The following is a 27,517-nucleotide window of genomic DNA, read 5'->3' on the forward strand; positions in this document are numbered from 1 at the left end:
CGGGGGCCAAGGGCCACACGTTATCGCCCGTCGTGCAGGAAACCTCCGGGATGCACTGTTGCTCCGCACCATTCGCGTGAATGCAACGAATGCCCAGTGCAGGTGCATATAGCTTAGTATCTCACTTGACCTCCCTGCACCGCGTTGCATGGAATTAGTATGCACAATCCCGGTCAAAGGTTCTGCAGACAGTTGAATAACTCAGACGCGCGCGGGCCTGTCCTATATCCGGGATAGCCTCATTTTATTCCCTAATTGCATCTTCAGTCTTTTCTGTCGCTTCTCCTTTTCCCTCTCTCCAGGTCTTACGTGTACGCAAACCTGACCGTTGATGAGGCGATCACAAAACTTGTCGTCCTCGGCTCCGGCTACAAGAAGTACACAGCGCCGTCCCAAGCCGGTGAGCCAGCTTCGGCGAGTGCGTGGATATTGGAGATTGTGATGATTCTCTTTTATTCAGCGTGTGTATACTAAACGTCTCCTTTTGCTCCTTTTTGCGGCCAGAATGAAGCGTGTCTCGGGGCCATTTGAAACTCTCGCTTGTCGGTTAAGGACAGCGTCTTTTCGTCGCGGTTAAGGCCGCATGAGTCGTGCACTCGCGTTCATTCTGGTCAGCTATTAATCAACGCACGTTCGACCTTTGAGGCCGGCCGGATACCGGCGGTACAGGCATAGTTTACATATATGGCTAAGACGTGAGGCATCTTCTAGACCTCGCGAAGAACAACACGAAAAACACTGAAAACGTTACAAGACTTCCTGTTAGGATTGCGCTTACCCCATCCGTGACCACCCTTTGGGCGCAAAAGTACCGTATGGCACATCGTGTCCACATTCTGAGGCCCCAGTTCAGGAAAAAACTGCACTGGTCTACAATTAAGCCGTCGGCGTCACCTCCGTGCAAAAGGCCTCGGGACTGTTGCACGGAGCGACCACCCGACTTTGGCTGCTGGATTCGTGGACCTCACCACCATTCTCTATTGGAGCTTATACATGAAGCAAGCCTGTATGTGTATTTTTGAATCAAAAGTTATTATGCGTAGGAGCAGACTCCCGAAATAAATAAAAAAACACTGCACTAATTAAGAGCATATGCAGGGTGCTCTGATATTTTGCACTGGTGCCGATACAACGTATTCGCTTGGAATGTATATATTGCTTTATTTTCCAGCAATCAACGCCAAAAGCCTTCGAAGCTGACTATCACAATACGTGGCCTCTCTGGTGTGGCGAGAAACTATGACGCGTCTGAGGCGCTCTATTCGACGGACACGTGTCGCATGTTTCACCTAAAATCTCTCGGGTCAATGAAGATTCTGGCACTGCCCAGACTGTGCTGTTCGTGATATATTTCCGTGGCAACTCGCACCACTCAATATTTTAATTTTCGGTCGCAGGAATGCGTTATTAGAGGTACAGAAAGCCTGACTCTGTATTCGCTAGTAGTCTTACAAGAAAGAGGGAAGACATTATGGTGAAAAGAAAAATCAGAAACTGCATCCGTAGTTTTCTTCGTTGCGCATTTTACCGAACCTAGAGATTCCCTCGCCAAGGCGCATCGTTCATCTTTGAAGCACTTCATGAAAGGTGACCTTGCGTGCGCTACATTTTTGGCACGCGTTGAAGCGAAGAGCAGCGTAGTCGTTTCGTGCCCGCCCGGATGTAACGGGACCCTGCCGTTTTATGACATTAGGATCATTCTTGAGCGCTTCTCTTTACTTCGTTCGGACAGTCCTTGTGATTCCTGAGTTAAGCTTATGATATGTAGGTTCTCCTTAGCATTCAAGGGCGACGCCGCACAGAACTTGACCAAAGAACGAACTATAAAGCGAGGAAACCGTGTGTTGTGCAAGGCTGCGCGTAAGCACGCTCTTCTGATGGGGAGAAAGGACGGCGATCGAATCCTTCGTGTTACGTTGCACAGCGTGTTCCCGAGCCAATCGGAATGTTGAAAATATCAAAGTAAGCGGTGAAAGGAAGTTGAGAGTCGGAGTAAGTAACGTTGGCTGCGTGCCTCGAATCGAGTAAGTTCACTGCAGTCCACATGCTTACGAGCATGCGTTTTGCTTTGCAGCTAGCCCATTGGTACGCGTGCAGTGCCGCATAGGTTGTATAATGAAGAAATGGGGGCCTCAGACAGCCAGCTGGACGTTTCCATAGGTGTGCCTATCTTTATCAAAGGCGATTTCGAAAACAATTGTTGACCTATCGAAACGTGGACTAGCCTTTCTGAAGTACCATAGCCATGCTCATACAACCTTCATAGCACATTGCGTTTTCATCTGTTTCTATCCTTGCAAAAACATGGTGGCAATTAGCGACTCTTTCAACGGAAGGCGTTCGTGAGGGCATGAGCCATGCTCAGCTTTCTACATTTCGTGCTACCGCGCAGTCAACAGTTAAAAAAAAATGTGTTAGAGGAGTTGTCGTCACTCCTTGCGTATGCGTGGGCTCTGTCCCACATACACAAGCGGGAGAAGAATATGTACGCACACCGATAAAATAACCAAGTGCTTTCATAGATAAAGACTTCCATTGGCACTCTGTAATACTATATCATAGGTACGTCTAGTGGCGGCACAGCCGAACGTTGCCAAGAGTGACTTCGCTTCGTCACGGAACGGCATTTTAATTCGATGGACATGTTCATTCATAGACTACTTGGACGGTTCCCCGCTGAGTTGAAGGCCACCATGAATGGTTCAGGTTACATGGAGTGCCAAAGCGAATAGGGCGTGGGTTAATATATAAACACCTGCGCCAATTTTTTAAGCCTAGGGACGCAGTAACTCCGACTGGCGAAGAAACATAAAGATGAAAAGAGAAATTCAAGGCGAGAAAAAATTCTCGGCAAAGTAGGATTTGAAGCAGCGTTTCAACAATCCGAAGGGCGGTGTGGTAACCCTTCGGTTATCCGGGAGAGCTTGCTATCTAAACAAGCATTTGCGGATGTAACCATATGATTGTGTCGCTATGGGCGCAACAGCGAGAAAAATATTGCGAGAAACAGAAAGGGAGGAAAAGTAAAGAAAAAGAGCGAGAGAAAGGGATAGAAAAGAAAGAGAGGGAGATAAAGGAAGAAGAAGAGAGAGAAAGGAAGTGTAGCATGCATTGGACATGTGTAGTGAAGTCTAGCAAGGGGATGAAAAAGGGAAATGAAGGCGTGGAGTGGGAAATTGGGGAGAAGATCGGGTAAAGCCTAGCATACTGTTGTGTAGTGTAGCATATAGCAGTAGGTTGAAAATAAATATGAGAGACAGGAGGAGGGGAAAGCTGCAGCTCCGCTGTTTGCTCATGCTTTCGCACCGCAGCTGCCCCGATTTTGCATGCGCACGTATTGACCTGAATCTATAAAAACAGGCAGGTTGGTAGCTAACTTACGTCGGTTGTACGCACCTAATCAATGATCACCGAAGCTTTTCGATCTCCCAAATATATGCACTGTGATGACAATTCTCCGTTGAGTCGGAAAATTTACTCCGACAGTCCACTGTTTTGCCGTAACCTCGTGAATTTTTTTGTTGATTAAAACCCGGCTTATTTTTCCGAACGGTATGCAGAGTGACACAGACCTTGGAAGCATTACAATAGCCTAGAATTACATTTATTTCCTTTAATTCTGTTTTATGTGCTATTTCTATTTCCAGGTGAACCTGCGCAAGTTTACCTCGACATGAATCTATTGAACGTGAACCCACTCTCAGGCGCGGAAAGTGTAAGCGGCAACTTGTTTATTGAATGGAGCACTGTTTTATTTTTGTGACATACTTAAACGGACGAATGTGTATACCAGTGGCGCTATGAAAAAAAACAAAGTGTGCAGCATCAAGCGCACTTACTTAAGGCACTACTAAAGAAAACAGTATCAGGTGCTTACAAGCTATACACTACACTAATACGCACCAAGTAATTAATTCAAAGGCGAGCGACTGGATACCGCGATTATTCATGCATAAATTGATTCGCTTGCATTCTCGTATTAGTCGGCGCAACTCTTCGATCACGTGCAAGGTGTGTAGCTCATTTATGCTTTGTAGCGTTAGAGCGACGACATTTGACCATTGCGAGGTGAACTATAGCTTCACCTCACTTCACTTCAATTATTTATTTAGCCCCGACGCGATGGTCTAGTGGCTAAGGTCCTCGGCTGCTGACCCGCCGGTCGTGGGATCGAATCCCGCCTGCGGGGGCTGCATTTGCGATGGAGGCGGAAATGTTGTAGGCCCGTGTGCTCAGATTTGGGTGCACGTTAAAGAACCCCAGGTGGTCGAAATTTCCGGAGCCCTCCACTACGGCGTCTCTCATAATCAGATGGTAGTTTTGGAACGTTAAACCGCACATATCAATCAATCGAATTATTAGCTTATTTATTTATTTAGTCAGTACTGATGACTTCTACGTGAAGTCGTATTTCCTCAAAGACCCCCCCCCCCCCCACCCTAGGGGTATTACATAAGAAGTGGTGTTAAAGAAAAAAAATTATACATTGGTGCTAATAATAGCTTCAGACAGCAAATATAGATGAGTTAATGATGGCACAGATGGCGTGAGGAAGGCTGTTCCAGTTTTTTGCTGCACGTACAAAAAAGGGGGATTGGAATGGAGTGGTTCGGGCGCGTGGTATTGCGACTTGACCAGTGCGATGACATATGCGTGAAAGGGGCGTGATGTACGGTAGATGATTCAGTGAACTGAAATAAAACACATGAAAAAGAGAGAGGGTGGCAAACTGTTGGCGGGAAGCAAGAATTTCCAAACCCGACTTAGCCTTCAGAGATTAGATGCTGATAACATGGGAATATCCAGAATGAATGAACCTGGCAGCCCGATTTTGAAGCTATTCCAGTTCAGTTATGATGTATGTTTCATTGGGATTCCATATATGGAACCCCCACCAAACATACATATATGTAAGATGCATACCCGAGCTTAGATCTAGCAAATGATTCATGTGAAAGCATCATGAAATAAGGCGGAGTATGGTGTAAGTGACATCTGAGAAATCTAAGTGATTTATTATAGCAGCTCAAATAATGTTTGTATATAGGGTGATGACGCCAGGACAGATGCCCCGCTGTGGTGGTTTAGTGGCTAAGGTACTCGTGGTTTTGGAACGTTAAACCCCACAAATCAAATCAACGATGCCTGGACAGTTCATGGGCCAAAATGACACCAAATTATTTGAAGGATTGAACTGATTGTGTAGGAAAATTAGCGATGGAACAAGTAAACATTAAAGGGCCATGGCGGCGAGAAAAAGAAACAGGTTTACATTTATAGGGTTCATTAATTACTTGATATGTGAGGCTTAACGTCCCAAAACCTTATATGATTATGAGAGACGCCGTAGTGGAGAGCTCCGGAAATTTCGACCACCTGAGGTTCTTTAACGTGCACCCAAATATGAACAGACGGGCGTACAACGTTGCCGCCTCCATCGGAAATGCAGCCGCCGCAGCCTGGATTCGATCCCGCGACCTGCGGGTCAGCAGCCGAGTACCTTAGCCACTAGACCACCGTGGCGGGGTGATCTAGGTTCACAAGCCAACAATTACACCATGTTTTTATGTTTCTAAGATCATACTGAATTAGTGTTCCGTCCTGAGTATTGGTTACTGATTGGTAAATTACGTAGCCATCTGCCAATATACGAAATTACACGATACATGCAATGTAGATTGGTAATATAAATTAAGAAGAGCAGAGGTCCTAGGACAGACCCTTGCGGGATACCTGAAGTTACAGGTACTCGGTTAGAAGAGTGAATATTAATAAACACGAATTCGGAGCGATTAGTCAGGAAGTACGCTTGGATCTAGATTAAGCATAGCTCAAGATGTCTATAGCTCCTGCAAATATTACTCTAGCAGAAAAGGTGAAAATACTCTCGCTGATTACATGAATTGAGACGGCGCGTGTTGTGAACATATACTGCAACCAACCATCATAACAGTGAATGACTTCCACTGGTTTCACCGAAAAAGCCATGCTCAAGGGACAACATGGTGAGGCAGGAGGTTTGTGATAGCTCGTTGATGTTACTAGTGCATTGAATGCAGTTTCTTTCGTTATTATTGCTTGCAGGTAGCAAACGTTCCAACGGCATCGTTATCACATTCAAGCAGGTTAATCAGCACATTATCATGCCGCTATGACGTTATCAATGTCGCCATTTTTAAGTACCGGTACTTTAGCCTTGTCGTCACGCGCAAGCTATCAATACGGAACATGATTTAAAGTCCTTTGTTCCTTGCGTAAAGTTTTACAGATTTCTAACTAGGGTAACTGGAAAGCTGAGTGCATCTTCCTTGTAAAAAAAGATTTTTTTTAATTACGCAAATGTGCCGTCTGTCTTTGTTGTCGGTGAGCCGCTACACAAGTCTTCCCGCCTCTCGGATTGTTTGTAGAGAATTTTCATTCCTTAGGAAGGTTCTGTACTTGTTGGTCTACAGCCTTAAAAAAACATGTACTTGTTTCTTGTTTGAAGCCCTTGGCAACATGTGGAAGCCTGGCTTTGTTGGTCTTGTTTTTTGTTCAAGTGGCAAATAATGATCACTAAAGGAATCATAAGGAACCTTCTCGTGCAACAGCTCTAGAACCTGTCTAGTAGCATGTTCATTGTAGTAAGATTTTCATTTTTAACAGATTATGGCGCGACAAACTACTGCACAATCTTCGAAACTTTATTCAGCATTACCACTGACTTTCGACAGCTGTCTGTTGACCTATCTGTAAATGGAAGGCTGTCGAGGCTGCTATCGATCGGGATGCTATGTACATGAAATCGCTGGAAGATGAAAGATGTCGCAAGAGATGGCTCAAGAAATGGTGGGACATTGGAAGTATGAGCACGGAGTGTCCGGCTGCAGCGCAACGTTCTTAGAAACGAACCTACTATAACGAGTCATGTGTGTCGCCTGAAAGGCAACAGTAGAAGTCATCACAGTTAACTTTTTTTTTTTTTGCGTGGCCACGTTGAGGGAAATGATGACGAATGGGAAGCCGAAAAGTTCCTTGGGGATCGCGCTTACTGGGATCATCGAGTGGGTGGTGTGCGATGTGGAACACAGTTCGCGGCTGTGTGCGTGTGTGTTACGAAACCAACTGTTGGTCGGAAATAGAACAGGCATCCCGCAAGAAGATTGCGATCCCCAATGTCATCACGTCAGGGCGTCGTTCAGCCGTTCTCATTTCTCGTGGGGACGGCCCGCATGGTCACGTAGCGACAGGAGCTCAGTAATGACGACTGGAGAAAAAGAAATCCGTCAGCTTCCCTTTCGCAAGACACGCGAGCTTTGCGCGTCAAAGAATCTTCTTCTCAGAATAGTAGCGGTGCTGGCGACACTGGCGAAAAACCTTTCTTGCGCACGTTGAAAAAAATGTTATTGTATAAATTCGTAATAAATTTGTGGGCATGGACCTAATATAAAACCTTTGAGAGGGCTAAATCGGGATATGGCCCCTCACATCTTCGACAGCGTACCGCAGAGATGATAATGATGACGCTCCATACGTCACCTGCGAATCGCGGATTCCCCTGACGAAGTGTTTCACAGGTTGACATTAAGGTTGGAGGGCCAGGTACCCTCGAATGATTAAATGAACCTTTTAGCGCCTTTTGACGGTGGCATCACAAATGACTTCTCGAGGCTGCGTTCCTTTAGGCCCAATCGAGATACCCGAGAACGACAATGCTTTCGTCTGGAGTTAAACTTTCACATCCAAGTGCGGCGGCATAGTAATATGGCGTGACTTGCCTAGGAGGACGCAAAGAGTCGCAGACTTGACCTGCGATACATAACTGACCATATAGAAGACAACACGTGCCTGCAAATTTTAGCGAATACAGGGACTGTAGGAGCAAACACAAGGGGAGGGAAGTGTCTACAGTTCAGCTTCCTGATCTCTGCTATTTCGTGAATACATCACGTGCAGCTGTATTACGACTGCCATCATTATCTGTAATTTGGAATAATGATTTGCAAGAGATGAATACGCAGTTGAACCATACAATGTCGACGCTCGCAAAGAAGTTTTTCGCTTCAACGTTGTGATGTTGCCAACAAATTCGAGATGTTCTACCTCTACATCGTTGCTTTTTTTTTTCTAACAGTGTGTGTCAGTTCAGTTTTGTGAAAATATTCTTGTCTAGAGATTTCGCGATGAAGGTAACATTTTGATGTATAATTTGACCTGACCCCTCTTGTTGTTCTATGGACTTCCTGTAGCATCAGTGAAGGCGCATGCAACTTTCATATGTGTGGGTTAGGTGCTCCATTCGAGTGATATTCGCTGATACTTCTGCGAATGCGCGAGTGTTTCTTGAAGTTAATGTGAATAATGTATTCTCACGCAAATCTTTCGAGATCTTGCACGGGGAAGCGTTACGAAATAGCGAACAGCTCCAGAAAGCACTCAACACGTGTGACTTTGCCTAATAACTATAGGGCAACTTCGGATTCGGAGATGACTTCATGGGCTGGCAAGGTATTTCAGCACATGAAACAAGCAGTAGGTTATAGCCGCTGGCCCATGAACGGCAATTTCGTCAAGCCACCACTGCAGTTCTTGCGTGTAGGTCTCGTTCTATGCGGTTATATTTAAATAATAATTGTTGGGGTTTAACATTCCAAAACCATCATATAATTATGAGAGACGCTGTAGTGGAAGGCTCCTGCAATTTCTACCACCTGGGGTTCTTTAGCGTACAGCTAAACCTAAGCACATTGGGAGCCTGGTCGCGCAGCACATCAGCACAGAAAGCCACACGAGCCCTCCTGAGATACTTGTCACCAACTTCATTGAGGGACCGCCTGTGAAACTCGGCATTGTGTGTGTGAGGTGACATGTGTCTATCCTTCTCTCTCTCTTTTACTCCCCCCTCCCCCTCCTCATGTGTAGGATAGCAAACTGGACGCATAGTCTAGTTAACCTCCCTACCTTTCCTACATTCGTTCTCTCTCTCTCTCTCTCTCTTGGCCTCAAGCATTTTCGTCTCATTGAAAATGCGGCCGACTCGGCCGGAATGCAATCGCACCACCTGCTGGTCAGCAGCCGATTACCTTGGCAACTAGACCATCGTGGTGGGTCCTTCGGTTATATTTAAGCATACACTCATGTGGCAGATGAAGCTCGCAGTAAAATAAAGTCCCGTCAGCGTATCACGTGCACTTTTTACCAAAATTTTCCGCCTGCACCTTCATATTGGTGATTGGTGGGGAGTTGTGGGAAACCGATCGGCGCATCTCCGATACCACCCTCCAAGACCGAGTATTGAGGTGGGTAAAGAGATTGCGGAGGCCAACCACGACTGGTACACTGATGTTATGCCACGTGAATAGGTGTGGGACGCACGCTTTGACTTGGTGCTAGTCACCTCCCTTTTTCTCCTCCAGCCCTTCTCCTTTCATAGTATTTTTGCTCGCTCACTCACTCACTCACTCACTAACTCAGCAAACACAAATGTACAGGGAGATACGAGATTTGACAGCGTGGTAACATGAGTGGGCACTGCAACCTTTCCTGCCCAGGAATTCGGCCTACTTTCTCTGGTACGGCTGAGGTGGCACGACCCGCGGCTCAACCTGACCTTCTTCAAGAAGAACAGCTTCGTGGCGCTGCCCGCCTACCTCGAGGACGCGATCTGGACTCCACGACTGGCATTCCTGGACGCGAGCGAGGTGCGTCTGCTGGCCGCCACAGCTGACGATGCCTCGCGCATCACTCGGGTTTCCGAGGACGGCACCATTGCGGACACTCGCAGGTACCTCGTTGAACCCTTGCCTTCGCGATTAGTTCCGGCTGCGCGCCGCCGCGATTGATCGCGGAGGCCATGTTGGAAAGCAGTTTGTTCAAAGACGTAACGCAGGGCTCCCGTGCACCCGCGTACAGCCGCCCAAATCTTTAGTTATTGTGCGTGAGTGCCGACTTTTCCGCACGTCACCGCCGTATACGATGGAGCCAAGTTGCAAACAGGGCAAGAGTAAGCGCATGCCAAGGAAGCGCGCTCAGCTGGGCCCATCGTCTGCTTGGCTGTTCCTTCGTGAAAACGTCGCCCTGCATTAACTCACTTCAGACGAACAGACTGCGCGTCTTGCCCGTATCTTTCATTCCGAATATCGGCAGGCTACCCAGATAATAAAATCCCGCAGATACGTCGCATGCCACCGTGCATGAGATAAGCTGACAAATGTGGATCGTCTAAAGTGAGTTGACGCAGAGCGACGTTCTCACGAAGGAACAGCCAAGCAGACGATAGACCCAGCTGAGCGCGCTTATACTCTCGTCCTGCTCTATCTTTCATCTCCCCCATCCCCCTCCTATGCGCAGGGTAGCAAAGCGGCTGCCCATGGGCTGGTTAACCTCCCTGTCGTTCTTTTTCTCCTATTTTCCTTTCTTCCTTACAACTTGGCTCCGTCGTACAGCGCTGACGCACAAAAAAGTTGGTGCTCGCGCACAATAGCTAAAGATTTGGGCCGCCGTACCAGTATGGAACGATTAGTCAAAGACGTATAGACGCTGATGTACATCGATGGAGAGACTGCATGTTTGTGATGATTGTTTTAAAGATCTCTATGTCGTATACTTCAGTGCATCTGTCGAACAGCAGACGAGCACAAGTAGGAAAAGGGAGGAATCGTCATGAATGAACACCAGCGGCAGATCATCCTGGTTTCTTTTGGCCTTCGATCCGTGTTTGATTTTGGTGCGCGTATACTATGTGGGAAACTCCGTCACAATAACACTCGGCGAGCTCGTGAAGTAGTGAAAAAGGGTTCCGCGTTAATGAAATCACTCTTCGTGTGAAGATATCAGAATGAAATGTTGGGGGCTTAGTTTCTTGGAAAACTCAGTACGCTACTGCAGCAAACAATGCTTTATCGTATGAGACTCGGAGTGGAAAGCACCGCCAGAGTAGTGCACTGCTTCAGGCAACTTGTCAATTAGGCTTGTGTGCTCAGGCATGTGTTGAGATGACATGGCGACGTGAATATTGCATCACAGACAACTAGGAATGTCCCACTATTTAGCGATTTTAACCAAACTCGCAATGCAATCGTACGGAACCCGAAGAATATTTCTCGGGTGAAAATTCAGCTTCTGTACTGATGGCGAATCAGTCTTTAGAATTAGAAATAACTGAGAGATAAATTCAAAGGTACATCCAAAGTGTCGTTTTACGACTCATCCAAATTTTAGGAATTATGCACTGAACACTATGCTCTGCGACACGATGCAGCAGATGTCTATGCATCGTAATTTTGTGACCTCTCCTCTCATCTCGACCCAACAGGTATGTGTTCAGAGTGTCTTGTGCCATAAACTTGGACCTCTATCCCTTGGACACACAGCGTTGTCCGTTCAGGATCAAGTTGCGTGAGTTGTTCATCTTGTTCAGTTATGAGTGATGCAACATCTCACTTCTACATTGCACACCACGGCGGAGACAGAACTTATATGGGGACTATAGTCACCATTTTGTAACGTTGCAGTTGTTTTTCGGCGTACCAAACTGATGTCCAAGTCGTGATTGTTGGCCAGGCGCCTGTAGCTGTCAAAATTTCAACCGGCTATTGCGCGGCGTTAAGCTAACGTTCTTCTTTTCTCTTCGATTTTCTTTCTTATGCTGTGCACAAGAAGCAATTTACAGTTACGCCAAGAACTCACGAGGCGTGGGTTGTGACAGAGTTCTATGTTTGCACTGCTAGGCTGTCAAGATTGCTCAAATGTATATGGCACATGTCATTTATTACCTCAGGCTTCAACTTAAAGTTTTGGGGTGCGGGTTCAAACTTCTTAGACATCGATTGTTCGTATTTTATGGCACATCTTCTGCATTACAAATGTCGAAATTTCTGTTACTGGTGGGCTGGCGTTATTTCTCAATCCTGGTTCCTTCCTGGCACCCACTATGTGAAAGTGGAGATGTCGCTGTACAAAGGGATCGTTGAGGATATTTGCGGATAGGCAGAAGGATTTCGAATATTCCACATCATTATTGAGAAAAATGAGGAGTTTAAAATGACGTGCCGAAGTGCCACGACTAGTGAGAGGTAGACAGGAGACGCTGCTTATTCTCATAAATGCTTTAAATTTTAAGCTTTAAATGACGCACGTTCCGTTGAGTATATGCGGAATTATCGTGTCTATAATGTGGCCGGTTCAGGCGGCCGTGGCAACTTTCTTGGTGTGGACGTTACGATTACTTTCGCGCTTTCCACAGAGGGTCACACGGAATCCACGGCGCAACTGCATTGGATCAGCGCGTTCAAGACTGGCGAGGAAAACGTGCTCTGGTTACGCGGTGCGCGCTTACACACCATCACGCTGAACACGAGCGAGCAGACACTCGATTCAATCGCAGGTGAGGGTCTCTGAAGCACAGCGTCGGCAATAAGAGTTATGTGTCGAAAGCACACGAATCACGGCAATTGATTGAGCAGCAGCTAGCGGCTGTATTATTTTTCCGTATTTTTCAGCTCAACGTACTAGCCCACTTGCGTTTACGTTTAAATTCTCATGCTCGCGACGCACCATTGTACTGATGGACAGAATTTGCCAAATACTTTTGAGGTCATTCTTCGAGCTAGTGTATTTCATGCCTCAACTTGTGGGCAGGTGTTTTTTTTTTTTACGCGCCTGACACTCCGTACCTCAGGTTATGGAAGATACAGTCGTTACATGCAGCTTTCGCAGAGCGAAAATTTCGTACGGGTTTGCATTTGCCAGCCTGGCCACATGCGTAGTTAATAAAAGGTGCATGCCTTCAAGTTCGTCGAAAGGCCTAGACCAGGACAGCTTACTTGAACATTGTTACGAATCACTGTTGTGGCCTCTGATGAAAACGAGACGTATTGAAGAAAAGTCTACATAACCATTCTATTTGATTAAAGTTTATTGGTTTTAATGGCTTATGGTTAACAAATGAAGAAAACGACAACGGTGGTCTCGGAGAGAGGTACTGTACTAACGTCTGCTCTTTAAGTATATTCTACTTCAAAAGTTTAGAGACCGCGAGGCACAAGAAAAAGTGGAATAATTATGTGGCCTCGGCAGGCAACCATAGGTTCTTTTTTCGGCCTGTCCTGAAACACGTGAACAACACGTACTGCACGTGCAGTTCGGCTGATCACACTCACAAACTACTCCGAAATTCACAGTTCTCCCAGGCCTAAATGGGCGTCAAAAGTGTAATAATTGTCCAAACATTCGGCACTTTTGTCGCCGGCTAAACGTAATTATAGATATACAGTTGAAGAATATTACGTGCCGAATCATGGTGTATAGCGAGCACTCACAATGAATGTTAAAATCGAAAAGAAATAAATCAGAATTGCTAGCGATTTTTTGTTGCACTGCCTTATTTCCCTGTAAGATATCTAACTCTATACCCTGTCGACTTACGGTCTCATTGATGTCCCTGCTAGCGCAGGCCGCCAGCGTTACCTGTTGTTGCAGTTCGCGTTCGGCCGCAACCCGTGGCCGCACCTGCTGAGCACCTGGCTACCGTCGGCCATGTTGGTGCCCGTAGCATGGGCGCGCCTGTGGTTGCCGGGCGGTGGCCTGTTCCTGCCCTGCGCCGCCCTGGCTGGCCTGACGCTGCACACGACGCAGTTCAAGGCGATGCTGCAAGGACACGACCTGCTCACCGCCATGGACGTCTGGCTCCTGCTCTGCCTGGGATTTGTGCTCGGCGCCTTCTTCGACTACCTGATCGTCTGCAACGCGGTCTGAGCGCCTCGTTGTCTCCTGACGTTATTTATTTATTTATTTATTTATTTATTTATTGAAAACTACCTTACAGACCCGAAGGCATTGAGTAAGGCGGGTTATCTCGATTTCTCGAGAGCTTCGTTGTCTTCTATAGAGCTCAAGAGTGCATGTGCAAGATAAAGATAACTCAGAGATTCTCAAATAACCAACCAAAACATTTTTGAGGCAAAATAATATCTTCAGCGTGCAGCGGAAAAAAAAAAGCCCACTTAAGAGGTTAACTCTATTCGAGTTGGTACAGCAAATGGCTGGCTTACGCAATTTTCTGCTCACATCTTCACGTGAAATGCTTCAGGAATCTTGCGTGTTAGTTTATTTCGGGGCTAAACAAGCGCCACACAAGACTCGGTGCTTGTTTGTCTTCTTTTCTTGAGTACATGTTGTGTGTGCGCTGAATAACTTTCCATAAGAAATACCTTCCAAGTCAACCATTTTTTTTATGCATTTACACGTGATATGCATCGACTATAGCCTTGTCTCTTGTGTGTGTCGGTGCAGCATACGGACCATATACATGACCATATACACACGGACCATATACATGTACAGGCTCACTCAACTTGTCATGGCTATCCGCCGTTCTGTTCGTGTTTCCTTCTACGTGTTTGTGTACTAGACACTGCCTATAGTAAGGCACCGCCAATTTTGTTCCTTGACGCAGAACCAGCGGACGTGGAGCGTGCAGAAACTGGCCGAGGACGCCGCCGCAGACGACTGGAGCCGCTTTTCTGACCAGGTGTACGTGGCCGATGGTTACCGACTCACACACGAGGCCGGCACTCAGACACCGCCGGACGTCGGGCTGGACGAGGCGCGACACGATCGTCGCGCCTGGATCGTCTTCGTCTTCGGATTCCCGTTCGTCACAGTCTTCTACTGGGGCTATTATCTGGCCGCGTCTCGCTGACACCGTATGGCGCATCATCTCCGCACATTGTCTCGGACGCTGTGTAGCCACACTCATGATTGTTTTCTAATCTGAACAATTAAGCGAGTAATCCACAAGGCTTCTTCGTTTTTCTAGGCGATACGATTTTGGAGATGCGTGTTTTTTTTTCTGTACGGTTATTGTTAGAACGAAAAAAAAAACGTTTATGAAATGCGGATGGCTTCTTATAGGTTGTCTTCGTTTAGCTAGATATGTAAATGCCTTGGAACCTGAACTTGGCAACGTTTAACGCTAGAACCTTATATAGTGAGGCAAGTCTAGATGTATTATTCGAGAAGCTAGAGGGCATTAAATGGGATGTAATAGGGATCAGTGAGGTTAGTAGGACAGATGAGGCCTCTACAGCGCTACAGAACGGGCACGTCCTTTGACAAAAGAGAACTGGGAGTGGGGTTCCTTATCCACAGAAACATAGCTGGCAACATAGATGAATACTATAGTATTAATGAAAGGGTGGTAGGTATCGTAATTAAAACTCAATAAGAGATACAAGGTGAAGGTGGTACAGGCTTATGAGACTACGTCCAGCCATGACGACGCGCCAGTTGAACGCTTCTATGAAGGCGTGGAATCGCCAATGAGTAAAATAAATACACAGTATACTATACTGATGGGAGACTTTAATGCAAATGTAGGGAAAAAGCAGGCTGGAGACCAGGCAGTAGGAGATTATGGCATCGGTACTAGAAACGCCAGAGGAGAGCTACTAGTAGAATTCGCAGAACGCAATAATTTATGGATTTTGAATACCTTCTACCGAAGCGAGGGAACCGTAAGTGGACATGGAGGAGCCCTAATGGCGAAAATAAGAATGAAATAGACTTTATAATGAGTGCCACCCAGGCATCGTGCAGGATGTGGAAGTGCTTGGCAAGGTACGATGCAGCGACCATTGATTGGTACGATCCCGAATACGCCTAGACTTGAAGAAGGAACGACAGAAACTGATACGCAAGAAGCCAATCAACAAGCTAGCACTTCTTAGAGGGAAACTACAGGTATTCAGAGTCTCGCTTCAGAACAGGTACTCGGCTCTTATCGAGAAAAACAGCCTCAGCGTCGACGCAATGAATGATAATCTGACGAATATCATTACGGAGTGTGCAGTGGAAGTTGGAAGTACTGTAGTCAGACAGGACACTGGCAAGCTGTTCCAGGAAACAAAGAATCTCATTAAGAAGCGTCAAAGCACGAAAGCATCATGTACAACAGACAAAATAGAGTCGGTAGAGCTTTCGAAGTTGATTAATAAGCCTAAGTTATCCGATGTAAGAAGGTATAACATGGAGAGAATTAAACACGCTTTGAAGAACGGAGGAAGCGTCAAAAGCAGTGAAGAGAAAACTTGGGATAGGCAAAATCCAAATGTATGCACTAAGGGACAAGGAAGGCAAGGTTATTACCAATATTGATAGGATAGTAAAATTAGCAGAGGAGGTTTACGGAGATCTGTACAACCACGACCTTAATATAAGAACTAGCTGTAACCCAGATGACAACCCACCAGTAGTGATAGAAGTCAGAAAAGCCTTGGAGAGCATGCAGAGAGGCAAAGCTGCTGGTGAGGATCAGGTAACATCAGATCTGCTGAAAGACGGAGGACAGATTGTGTTAGAAAAACAAGCGACCCTGTTTATAAGGTGTCTCCTGACGGGAAGAGTATCAGAATCATGGAAGAATGCTAACATAATCCTAATACATAATAAAACAGATGACAAGGACTTAAAAATTACAGGCCGATCAGCAGGCTCTCCGTAGTATACAAGCTATTTACAAAGGTAATTGCTAACAGAATTAAGACAACATTACAATTCAATCAACCAAAGGAACAAGCAGGATATCGAACAGGCAACTCAACAATCGACCACATTCATGCTATCAATACGGTAATAGAGAAATGCTCAGAATATAGCCAACTATACATAACCTTCATAGATTACGAGAAGGCGTTTGATTCAGTAGAAATATCAGCAGTCGTGCAGACACTGTGGAATCAGGGCGTCGACGAAGCATATATAAACACCCCGGAAGAAATATGCAGGGGATAAACTGCTACCATATTGCTTCATAAAGAAAGCAACAGAATACCGATCAAGAAGGGTGTAAGGCAGAGGGATAGAATCTCCCCAAGGCTATTTACCGCGTGCTTGCAGGAGGTTTTCAGAGGCCTAAACTGGGAACAGTTAGACATAAAAGTTATTGAAGAGTACCTTAGTAACCTGCGCTTCGCCGATGACATTGCATTGCTGAGTAACTGAGGGGACGAATTGCAACTCATCACGGAGTTAGACAAGGAGAGCAGGAAGGTAGGTCTTAAAATGAATCTGCAGGAAATGAAAGTAATGTACAACAACCTCGGAAGAGAACAGCGCTTTGAGATAAGTAATAGTGCACTTGAAGTTGTAAAAGACTATGTCTACTTAGGACAGGTAACAATCACGGAGCCGAACCACGAGACTGAAGTAACTAGAAGAATAAAAATGGGGAAGCACATTTGGCAAGCAATCTCAAATCATGACAGGTAGATTGCCACTATCCCTCAACAGGAAGGTATGTAATAGCTGCATCTTGACGGTACTTAGCTACAGAGAAAAAACCTGGAGACTTACAAAGAGGGTTCAGCTTAAGTTGAGGACGACGCAGCGAGCAATGGAAAGAAAACTGGTAGGTGTAACCTTAAGAGACAAGAAGAGAGCAGAGTGGATTAGAGAACAAACCGGGATTAAGGATATCATAGTGTAAATCAAGAAGAGGAAATGGACAAGGGCTGGGCATGTAGCACGTAGACAGAATAACCGCTGGTCATTATGGGTAACTAACTGGATTCCTAGAGAAGGCAAGCGGGTTAGGGGGAGACAGAAGGTTAGGTGGGCAGATGAGATAAAGAAGTTTGCGAATATAAATTGGCAGCAGCAAGCACAGGACCGAGTTGACTGGAGGAAAGTGGGAGAGGCTTTTGTCCTGCAGTGGACGTAGTCAGGCTGATGATGATGATGATGATGATGATAGTGATGATGGAAATTCAACCTCACCATCTTTCAAACGCGTACTGGTCATCATTTAAGTGATGTTTGCTGATGTCTCTATAATATGGTTTCACTTGTAGACATCATCTAAAGCCAGACATAGACAAGTATTCGCAGCGAGATGAAAGATGACAGCTGTGTTCTGCATGTCGATCCTGGCATCGACTTGTTTGTAGAGGCTGGAGTTAGGAAGTCTGTAGTCTATAAACTGTGGCTGCAGTCTTGTTCGGCTATACCTTTTGATCTCTTGCGGACATACGACGTCCTGTATACGTTCTTTTAATTTTATTCGTGGTTCTTGTAAATTTTTTTCGCCACCTGATAAGATGTAGAAAACATCACACAATTCGTTGCCACTCTTGTTTCGTGAGTTCACTGCGCCGTTTCACGATGGTGCAGCGCCACCTCAAATGCGCAGTTGCCACGTGACACGAGAGCCAGCCAGAAGCGAACAAAAAAGTATCTGTGCGACGCAGGTCTGCTCCTGTGTGGCGTCAGGCTCCTTCGATTGCCTGAACTGTGCGACCTGTGCTGTGTTCGCATAGTGACTGCCCATCACTGTTGTCAAGTTCGTGGCTTCCAACGACTTCATACTTTTGCTGGAACACGTGCATGGTTTCAAGAGCCATTCATAGTGTAATCGTTAGGGTTCTTATGTTCCAAAACCACGATATTGTTGTGAGGAACGCTGTGGTGAAGGTCTCCAGGTATTTAACAACCTGCTGTTCTTTACCGAGCACTGACGTCGCACAGTACACTAACTTCTAGCATTTCGTCTCCATCTAAACGCGACCACCGCGGCTTTGATCGAACAAGAGTAATAAATACTTTTACTGACGTAAAGCGTTCTGTCTTTTGTCTCGCTGGTTGTGGCCGCGTTTGTTCTTTATTAATAATTTTCGGGGTTGGTTTCACGTTCTGAAACTACGATATGATCATGAATCCATAAATTTCAGACAGTGTTTGTTCGCTCAATCTCTTGCCAAACAACACAGGTCGATTCCGGAGGCAGTGCAATCAGCCGGTTAAGCGGGACTCGGGCATAACTTGCTGTACGTACGCGCGTCTTGGCATCCTGTTTCATAGACTCTTGGTATACTTCAAGGCTTAGTATACAGAAAACGTGTAATTACATGTGCCATAACTCGAAGGAGAACGGCACGGAACTATCGCGATGCAAGAAGAAAGTGAACACTTCCTTGGAGCGCAGCTGAGAGTCGGTAAATTTGGGGCAGTCGAAGGAATGGGACAGTTAGCCATTCGGCACGTTAGCCAACTATTCATGAGAAGGTGCTGACATACCGATTGCATGTCTGTAATGGCCGCCGTTTTCGGCGGATTGAGAAAATCGCTTTTTTCACGCGTCGAAAGTAAGTTTATGATATCTCAATCGTAACGCTTTACAAACGCCAGTACCATTTTTTTTTCAGCAAGCACGCATTAACATCGTACTTCTTCAAAGAGAAAATTCGGGCTTGACCACAGAACTTTGGGCAACAAGGATTGTGACAATTGAGTTCAGGATGGAACGCAAAACTGTCAATTTTACTCCTGCAATAAGACTGGTGCAGTGACTGGCAAAGCAGTTTCGAGGGTAAGCTTTGTTGGCCTTAAGTGCAGGTAATATTTTTATTTTGCATTTTAAACAGATAGATGTTCGGTGGTGTGAAAATTAGTGCGATAAAATACTCGCTAAACTAAAAGGATATTAAAATACACAATGTCCCTTTATTTCAAGCAGTTTTATTGTCGCTCAAGGCTAAATGCGGAAGTGGCCGGCTTAGTGCTGCTGCATGATTGCTTAAGAAAGGTTGAACTACTCCTATAAATGACGAAAAAAAAAAAGCTTGAACCCGCTTTGTAGGAGTTGTGAAGAAGAAGATGTGAACGTTCTCAACTGCGTTTTTCCTCGGGCTGATGGCGATGAAGCTGAACGCTCGAACACGCAAGTAGCTGGTCGTGCTTGCTCTAGGGTTTTGGCCTAAGTTTGTGTAGTGGCTGTGGTTTCTTTGTCTTTATTAGGTGTTCCTATAGTGCTTTTACAGCTAAGTAAGCGCTTTTAGCGCTAGAAAGTTCACTTAGATGCAGTTTTCTTCACCTGGACCAGGGGCTTGCCTCTGGTCTGCTTCACTTCCGCCACAGGAAATACCAGTGGATCAGTTTCTACGCAACGGCATTCCCGCAGTTCCTGTGGCCCTCGTCCCTAGCAATGACGGCTTCATTAGGATGAAGAATCCGAAAGTGATTCAGGCGGAGCTTAAAGCTGCGACGTCTCACTTTCACAGCATCACAGAGGTCCGCCAGTTCGGCAGAGGTGGTATTCTATGTTTTTCATCTGATCAGCTCTGTGTCCAAGACCTATTGAAGTGCTCGAGTTTCGCGACCAATCCGGTGAGCGCCTTTATTCCCCCGCATCTGGCATGTGTGAAAGGTATTGTTCGCGGTGTCGATGTTAACTTGACACCGTCTGAGGTATTAGAGATGTTTGCCATGACTGGTGCTATTTCCGTTTATAGTTGTGCACGACTAGTAGAGAAGCAGAAGACGCCGACTGAGTCGGTAATTGTAACCTTTGCTGGAGCAAATCTCCCAAGCGAAATCAAGGCATGGCCACTAATATACAGAGTGGAACCGCTATCACCGCGACCACTCCAGTGTACGAAGTGCTGGCGATACGGTCACACTATTAAAGGATGCAGGTCAGAACTCAGATGCCGAGTGTGTGGTGACAACCACGAAACAAATTACTGCAAAGCTAAAGAAGAGAAATGTTGTCTCTGCAACGAACAACACTGTGCAGATAATCCTGATTGTTCAGCAAAGGCTCGAGAAATGCAAATTCTTGAAATTATAGGGCGTAGGCGCTGTTCTCGACGAGAAGCCCTAGCGGAAATACAGACTAGAACTCAGGGGTATGCCAGTGTTGCAGCACGACATCTCTCGGAAATAAATGGGTCGATTTCCCTGAATATAGCGGAGGCCATAGAAAAGGCTCTAGAAAAAGCCATGGAACGACTGACTTCTAACCTTTGCGATTCTCTATCTCAAATTTTGGCTAACCAGATGACTCGCATATTTGGTACAACGGGAGAGTCAGGCCTAGTATCCCAACATGTTGAGAGTTCACGACCAATAGCTGACGGTGAATCTGAAACTGCGCCATCGTATTATCCGCCCGCAGGAGCCTCTGCAATAGGCGTCCACAGCCAAAATGAGGAATTTGAAACCGCACCCTCGTATTCTCCGTCTACAGCACCCTCTGCAGTAGATATACAGAGTGTAAGTGAGGACAAAGCTGCATATACAATAGATTCGGATGACATGGATTTGGACCCTAGGTCCCTGAAGAGATCTAGATCCCCTGTGTCAAGAAAAACTAACTCACCGAAACAAACAAAGAACAAAAAGTATCTGAAAGAAAAGGAAACCCTTTCAAAAAGGGATTTCTTGAAAGAAAGCATTCTAGAGAAAGCTATAGCGGAAGCAGCTCTTTCGAAACCATAGGGTCGCTTAAGATTCTCCATTGGAATTGCCGATCAATCCATTCTGCATCTACGGATTTGGTATACTTGACTTCTAAATTCGCTCCTGATATTATAGCATTACAAGAGACATGGCTATCTGTACATAATTTGTTCCATTTAAATAACTTCCAATCCTTTCGATTAGACCGTCCATCGAGAGGTGGGGGTCTAGCTCTCTTTATTAATAATAGAATTAGTATGAAAGTCAAATGCTCATACAAACATATGTCGCCAGAATGCGAAATTTTGGCAGTAGACATTACACTGCCCAACTGCACTCCTTTCACTTTAGTTAATATGTATTTTCCGGATGGAGTTCAAGACACACGAAGTTTGGATCTAGCTACAAAATCGTGGTGCAAAGACAAAGTTTTAGTTGGAGACTTTAATTCCCACCACACGAGTTGGGGTTTTAGAACTGATCTTAGTGGGAAACGCTTGTGGGAGTGGACAATGGCTAATGACCTGACGTGCCTCAACGTCAGAACCCCCACATTTATTCGTACTCACTACAGGTCGGCCTTAGATTTAAGTTTTGTCAGTTCAGCCATTACTACTTCTTCTTGGAAAGCGCTGGACTGTGGCACCAACAGTGACCACTTACCGATAAGTTTTGAAATTTCTTGTCCGATAATTCCATCTTGTTCAAATGTAAGAGTATTTGTTAATTACACTAAATTTAGGAATGACCTGAAGTCAGCACTGGCTTTTCACTCGGAAGAGAGCGATGATAAAAAAGCACTGAAAATAAACGCAGTCATTAAAAAATCCTACAAAAGAGCCGAATTTACTGTTGAATCCACAAAAAGAGTATATAGCCGTTGGTGGAATGATGAATGTACAAGAGAGCACCGACGACGTCAGGCAGCTTGGAAGCAGCTCTTACATAATCAATCCCCACAAAACTGGGCCGATTATAAATTCATTGCTGCGGGCTTTAAAAGAACGGTAGCTCAAGCTAAACAAGATTATCACAGAAGACATTATGAATACCTGTCGAAGCCTAAACATATGAAAGCACTGTTCCGATATATGAGAGCTCGGAAAATCTTGCCATCACCAGTTAATGTAGCTTGTGATAATCTGTCGGCACAAGAAATGACCACTACCTTAGAGGCAATCGGTAAAGGTCTGGAAAGCAGATTCACTTCAGTAGTGCCAAACAACTGGCACAAGTCTACGACAAAGTCTGACTTTGAAGAAGTGACACAGACTGAAGTATCCAACGTGATTAAACATTTACCCTGTGCATCTCCTGGCCCAGATGGAATCACAGTACCCATGATTAAAATTCTGTTCAATTTATCGCCTCGAGACGTCGCCAATGTTATTAACTACTCCTTAAAAAACTCATGGGTGCCACAGGATTGGAGGATAGCAAAGGTGATTCCTATACTAAAAAATCCGGGTGGAGGATTAACAGTCGATAATATCAGACCAATCTCTCTAACATCTAACATGGTCAAACTAGTAGAGAGGGTCCTACATAGCCGAGTAAGTATCTGGATGGCAGACAATTTAGTAATAAAACCGAACCAAATCGGCTTTCGTAGTGATTTCTCAATTTGGTGTGCCCATGCTGATTTAGAGAGCCGAATACAGCTCGCACGTAAAAGAAGGCAATACGCTGCTTTAGTAACGCTTGACATAGCCAAGACGTATGACAGTGTGGAGCACTTCATGTTGTTAAATACGCTAGAGAGATTGAACTTCCCACAATATTTTATTGAGTGGGTGGCAGAATTCTTAAAATCAAGAGAATTCTACTGCGTCAAGGATGGATGTTCCTCATCTAGATTTAAACAAACGCGCGGAGTTCCCCAAGGAGCAGTCTTATCTCCAATATTATTTAATGCTTTAATGAGCAGAATTCCAACAGATCAAGAAGTTACTGTCTACATTTATGCTGATGACATCGCACTCTTTGCTGCTGACTGTGGTATTTACTCACTACAACTTAAATTACAAAGATATATTAACATGTTAGAAATTTGGTTGCAGTCGATTTCGTTATCGTTAAATGTCAACAAAAGCGCGCTCATGGCGTTTCCGCTTGCAGAACCAATTTCAATTTCAATTCTATATAAACAGGAACCCATCCAGCAAGTTGACTCTATAAAATATTTGGGAATCATTTATAATGACAAACTTAACTGGAGTCCACACATAGAGTATATAACTACCAAAGCACAGCGGGCTTCAGGCTTACTACACAAGCTAAGTAACCGGAAATATGGATTACGGAGGCACACCTTGATAACGTTGTACAAGATGTACATGCGCCCCATCATGGAATTCGGCTGCATATTATTCTCGGGTGGCCCTGCTTATAAAACGAAACCTCTAGTTGTCTTGGAGCGAGAAGCACTGCGAATGTGTCTGGGACTCCCTAGATTTGTGGCTATCAACGTACTGTACCAGGAAGCGCGCCTGCCTACACTACTTTGTCGATTTCGAATTTTGACCGTACAAGCATTTTCAAAATTTTATAGCTTACTGGCAAGAAGATCTCAATATGCTTTTATCGCAAACCCAGACGCCTTCTTTCTTGCTCATTGGCCACGGTTTCACACACCTCAGATAATGTTTGTACAAAAAAACCTACAAAGTATAAATGTGAACATTAGAAATGTAATTAAGACTAATGACTCGAATTGTCATGTTATTATTGAGTATAATGATATATTCCCCCAAAACGCCAAATTACAATCCCTCAAATTTTTAAATAACATATTATTAGATTACTTGGAGCATGCAGAAACTAAAAATATAATAGCCACAGATGCTTCCGTAAATAATCAAAAGGCAGGTGTAGGCATTGCCTCTGATTTGCTTGACTGGTCCTTTTCAGTGAGACTGCCTGATTTTACTCCAGTTTTTGAAGCGGAGCTCTTGGCGATTATTTTAGCTCTTCGAAAACTTCCATCAAATCAAAACAACGCAGTAATAATGACGGATTCTCTTTCAGTTTGTGCAGCTCTGACGGCTTCAGAGAACTCTCGAATTCTAAGCACATTCAAAACATTAATACCCCCGCAGTTGAGACTCCTGAGATTACTATGGGTTCCGGGACACTGTGGATTAAGATTAAATGAATTGGCCGATTCCTTAGCACGAGCCGCACTTGATGGGCCAGTTTTGTCCATACTGCCAGATGTTGAATATATATATCACGGCAATAAGATATCGAAAATCAGCAATCTCCACTGATACGATAGAAAAAGTAACTACACGGACAGACTATAACCACCTCATGTTTCCATGCCAACCCCACTGGAGTCAGTCCAGAAAGCTCGAAGTCTTAATTACTAAATTTCGATGTCGTGTCCCCCCTCTAAACCTGTATCTACACAGAGCTGGTCAGACAACATCACCCCTCTGCGCATTCTGCGGAGAAATGGAACCACTAGATCATTATTTTTTGTATTGTCGCCGCTACGAGATACTTAGAAAAAGGTTACTAGTTATGCCATTTCGGAAAATAGGCCTTAGATTGACGGCGGAAACGGCGCTAAGCTTTGGCGCCTCAGCTTTGGGACATTGCCACAGGGATGCTTTCAATGCCGTTTGCGATTATATTCAGGCAACTAAGCGTATACCTTTGTGATCTTCAATAAAAAAAAAAGTTATTTATTACTCCCCAGGGCAGAGTGAAGTAAACGCAGCTGAGTGGTAATCATAACACCTCAAATCTCAAAATTGCTCAACTTGATTTTTTTTTCGTTTGCTCTTTTTATGTTGTTTTTATTTTTACATTAGTCTTATTATAATACCAATTCATTACACATTGTTAAAATGATCACAGAAAAACTGCACTACACTTTCTTGGCCAATCCCCCTGAGTGGGTATGAGCCAGCCTCCCAGGGAAACAAAACAAACAAAACAACTGCGTGGTATCACATCCTTTCGATTTTGAAGAAGATCACAATGGTTTACAAGAGAAAGCGTCTTGACAAGCCTCGCAAGTGAAATAGCGCTGGCGTAGCCGGAGGTGAGGGTTGAGGAGAGGGGTCTTTAACACTCCTACCTATGTATTTTAAACTTCTGCATGGGTATTGTGGGGTTGCATGGGCAACTCAGTGTCTGGACTCGCTCGCTGGATTCCGTGCCGGCCGGTTGTGCTCTCGCGATCTCCGACATCAGCGTAGCTCTGACCTACTGGACTGGCCCTACGCCATCTCCTGACGCCGACAAAAGCTCTCGCAAGTGGTGCTCCGTCCTCGAACTCCTGTGACCGTGTGTTCATCTTTCCTATTTTTCCTATGCCCTCATATGTCCTCGCTCGCTGTCCCAGCGCATCTCTCTCTTTCTCTCTTATATACCTTTAATCCCATCCTTTTAATCCCTCCTCACCCCCATCCCTTGTCAGCTACTGTTGAGGTGTCGCACCCTGATGCAGACAGTTACGGGGCTCACTTTTCTCTTCTTTTCCCTGTTATAACCACTCCCCCTCTCCCAGTGTCTGCAACGTGACGCCTCGGTTCATGATATGGTTACGTGCCCCGCAGAAAGAGAGCTCGCATTGGGAGAGGGTAGGGGCATTTTGTCACACCCACTGTCCTGCGTGCTCTGCGCTTATTCTGAAGCCGAGATGCCCCGTGCCCTCCTTTCCCTTTTGGGGGGAGGTTCGTCCTCTCAACCCGAGGAATGCGCGTTGCTTTTTCGTGGGGCTTCCGTCTCGGGATGCGCGACTGGCGGCGTCTGAACCAAACCAGGAGCACCGCCGCCGCCATCCACCCCTGCAGCGCCCGACCATGGAGTGCGAACTACCGCCCCAATGCGGAGTGCAAACACCGCGCGAGGTGAGATGAACAGTTGTCACTCCTTCGACATGTGCCTGCTATTCGTCAATTATTTGCCCCAGTAACGCGGAACGCTGAGCCACTGCGGTGCTCTTTAGGATGTACTCAGCTTGTATTATATAGCGCTGCCCGTACATATAAGAAGAAAACACGACACATGCGTGAAAAAAGGTAGGCGATAAACTTACAACTGGTTATTTTATGCCACTCGCACCCATCTTAGTCATGAGCAAAAAAGAAGTACGTCTCATCTTCACGTGATCTCATTCCAGTATAGATCATTTCCTTTTCCGTCAAAGCAATTGATGGAGAACTGGCACAAGTTTCTCATATCTGCTAAGATTCGGCTTCTTTTATTTCACGTGTCAGCTGATTACGAACGGCCGATAACAATACAGCGGTGCACATTAAGGTATCAACCCCGCCCCCTTTTGTATTGCGCTGCTATAGAAAGCCTCCCGCTTCAAGTATGTTCCTCGCGTTGTAGCTGTGTTCACGTAGTCTGTCATTCAGACATCGCTTAGTATGCCCTATGTAGCATTTCCCGCACGATAATAATAAAAAAAAACTTGTACACCAAACAACACTGAAAATTAACACATATAACCTGCTGTTTTTATCCCAGGCAGAGTGAGTGACATTTTTGGGCAGGTCAACTTGCGAAGCTCCCCTAGTTTTTTGGGGGCTGACAAAACAACGAGTACGTTAGCCCCCTGGGCCACCTTCTTCAAGTTATGGGAAATGTATATATGCATATACGGGATCACACCTATCCTGCTTCGCGAACATTCCAAGTCTTCTTGCCTGTTTTCTTTGCGTTAATATACCAGAATGCCTGGGACGTTAAACCCCACAAATCAATCAATACCAGAATGCGTTCGGCAACAAACACCTGTAACAGAACTGGACATACTCAGTTATATCACTCAGTTCCCGTCTTACTATATCCGTCTTACTATATCATTCAGTTCTCAAACCAAGCGTCTTGCCCCGCCGCGGTGGTCTAGTGGCTAAGGTACTCGGCTGCTGACCCGCAGGTCGCGGGATCGAATCCCGGCTGCGGCGGCTGCATTTCTGATGGAGGTGAAAATCTTGTAGGCCCGTGTGCTCAGATTTGGGTGCACGTTAAGGAACCCCAGGTGGTAGAAATTTCCGGAGCCCTCCACTACGGCGTCTCTCATAATCATATGGTTGTTTTGGGATGTTAAACCCCCACATATCAATCAAACCAAGCGTCATAAATAAGCAGGGTATACCCTGTTTCTGTGAGACGCTGGCTTTGAGTCTCGAAACTGGACGCCATTTTGGGACGTGACTACGTCAGGGCATTTTTGAAACGCCGCTATGCCTCTTAATGCGTTATGCCTCTTAATGCCTCTTAATACCACCAACTTGTGTGCATATTTAAGAAAAACAAGCGCATATACAAAAACTGGATAGAG

General features: G+C 45.4%; 1 protein-coding gene across 1 annotated transcript in view; it reads left to right on the forward strand.

Annotated features, from left to right (window-relative positions):
- Window positions 1–18,591, forward strand: part of LOC119172609 (gamma-aminobutyric acid receptor subunit pi) — a 35,128-nt gene extending 16,537 nt beyond the window's left edge. The window contains exons 4-10 of the mRNA XM_075892588.1: window positions 303–400; window positions 3,648–3,715; window positions 9,531–9,763; window positions 11,294–11,376; window positions 12,224–12,364; window positions 13,433–13,728; window positions 14,435–18,591. Coding sequence (XP_075748703.1) covers window positions 303–400; window positions 3,648–3,715; window positions 9,531–9,763; window positions 11,294–11,376; window positions 12,224–12,364; window positions 13,433–13,728; window positions 14,435–14,680 — 1,165 coding nt within the window. The 3' untranslated portion in view covers window positions 14,681–18,591. The remainder of the gene's footprint in view (window positions 1–302; window positions 401–3,647; window positions 3,716–9,530; window positions 9,764–11,293; window positions 11,377–12,223; window positions 12,365–13,432; window positions 13,729–14,434) is intronic.
- Window positions 18,592–27,517: the final 8,926 nt, after the last annotated feature.

Source organism: Rhipicephalus microplus, chromosome 4 (genome assembly GCF_043290135.1).
Source record: "Rhipicephalus microplus isolate Deutch F79 chromosome 4, USDA_Rmic, whole genome shotgun sequence".
Taxonomy (NCBI): domain Eukaryota; kingdom Metazoa; phylum Arthropoda; class Arachnida; order Ixodida; family Ixodidae; genus Rhipicephalus; species Rhipicephalus microplus.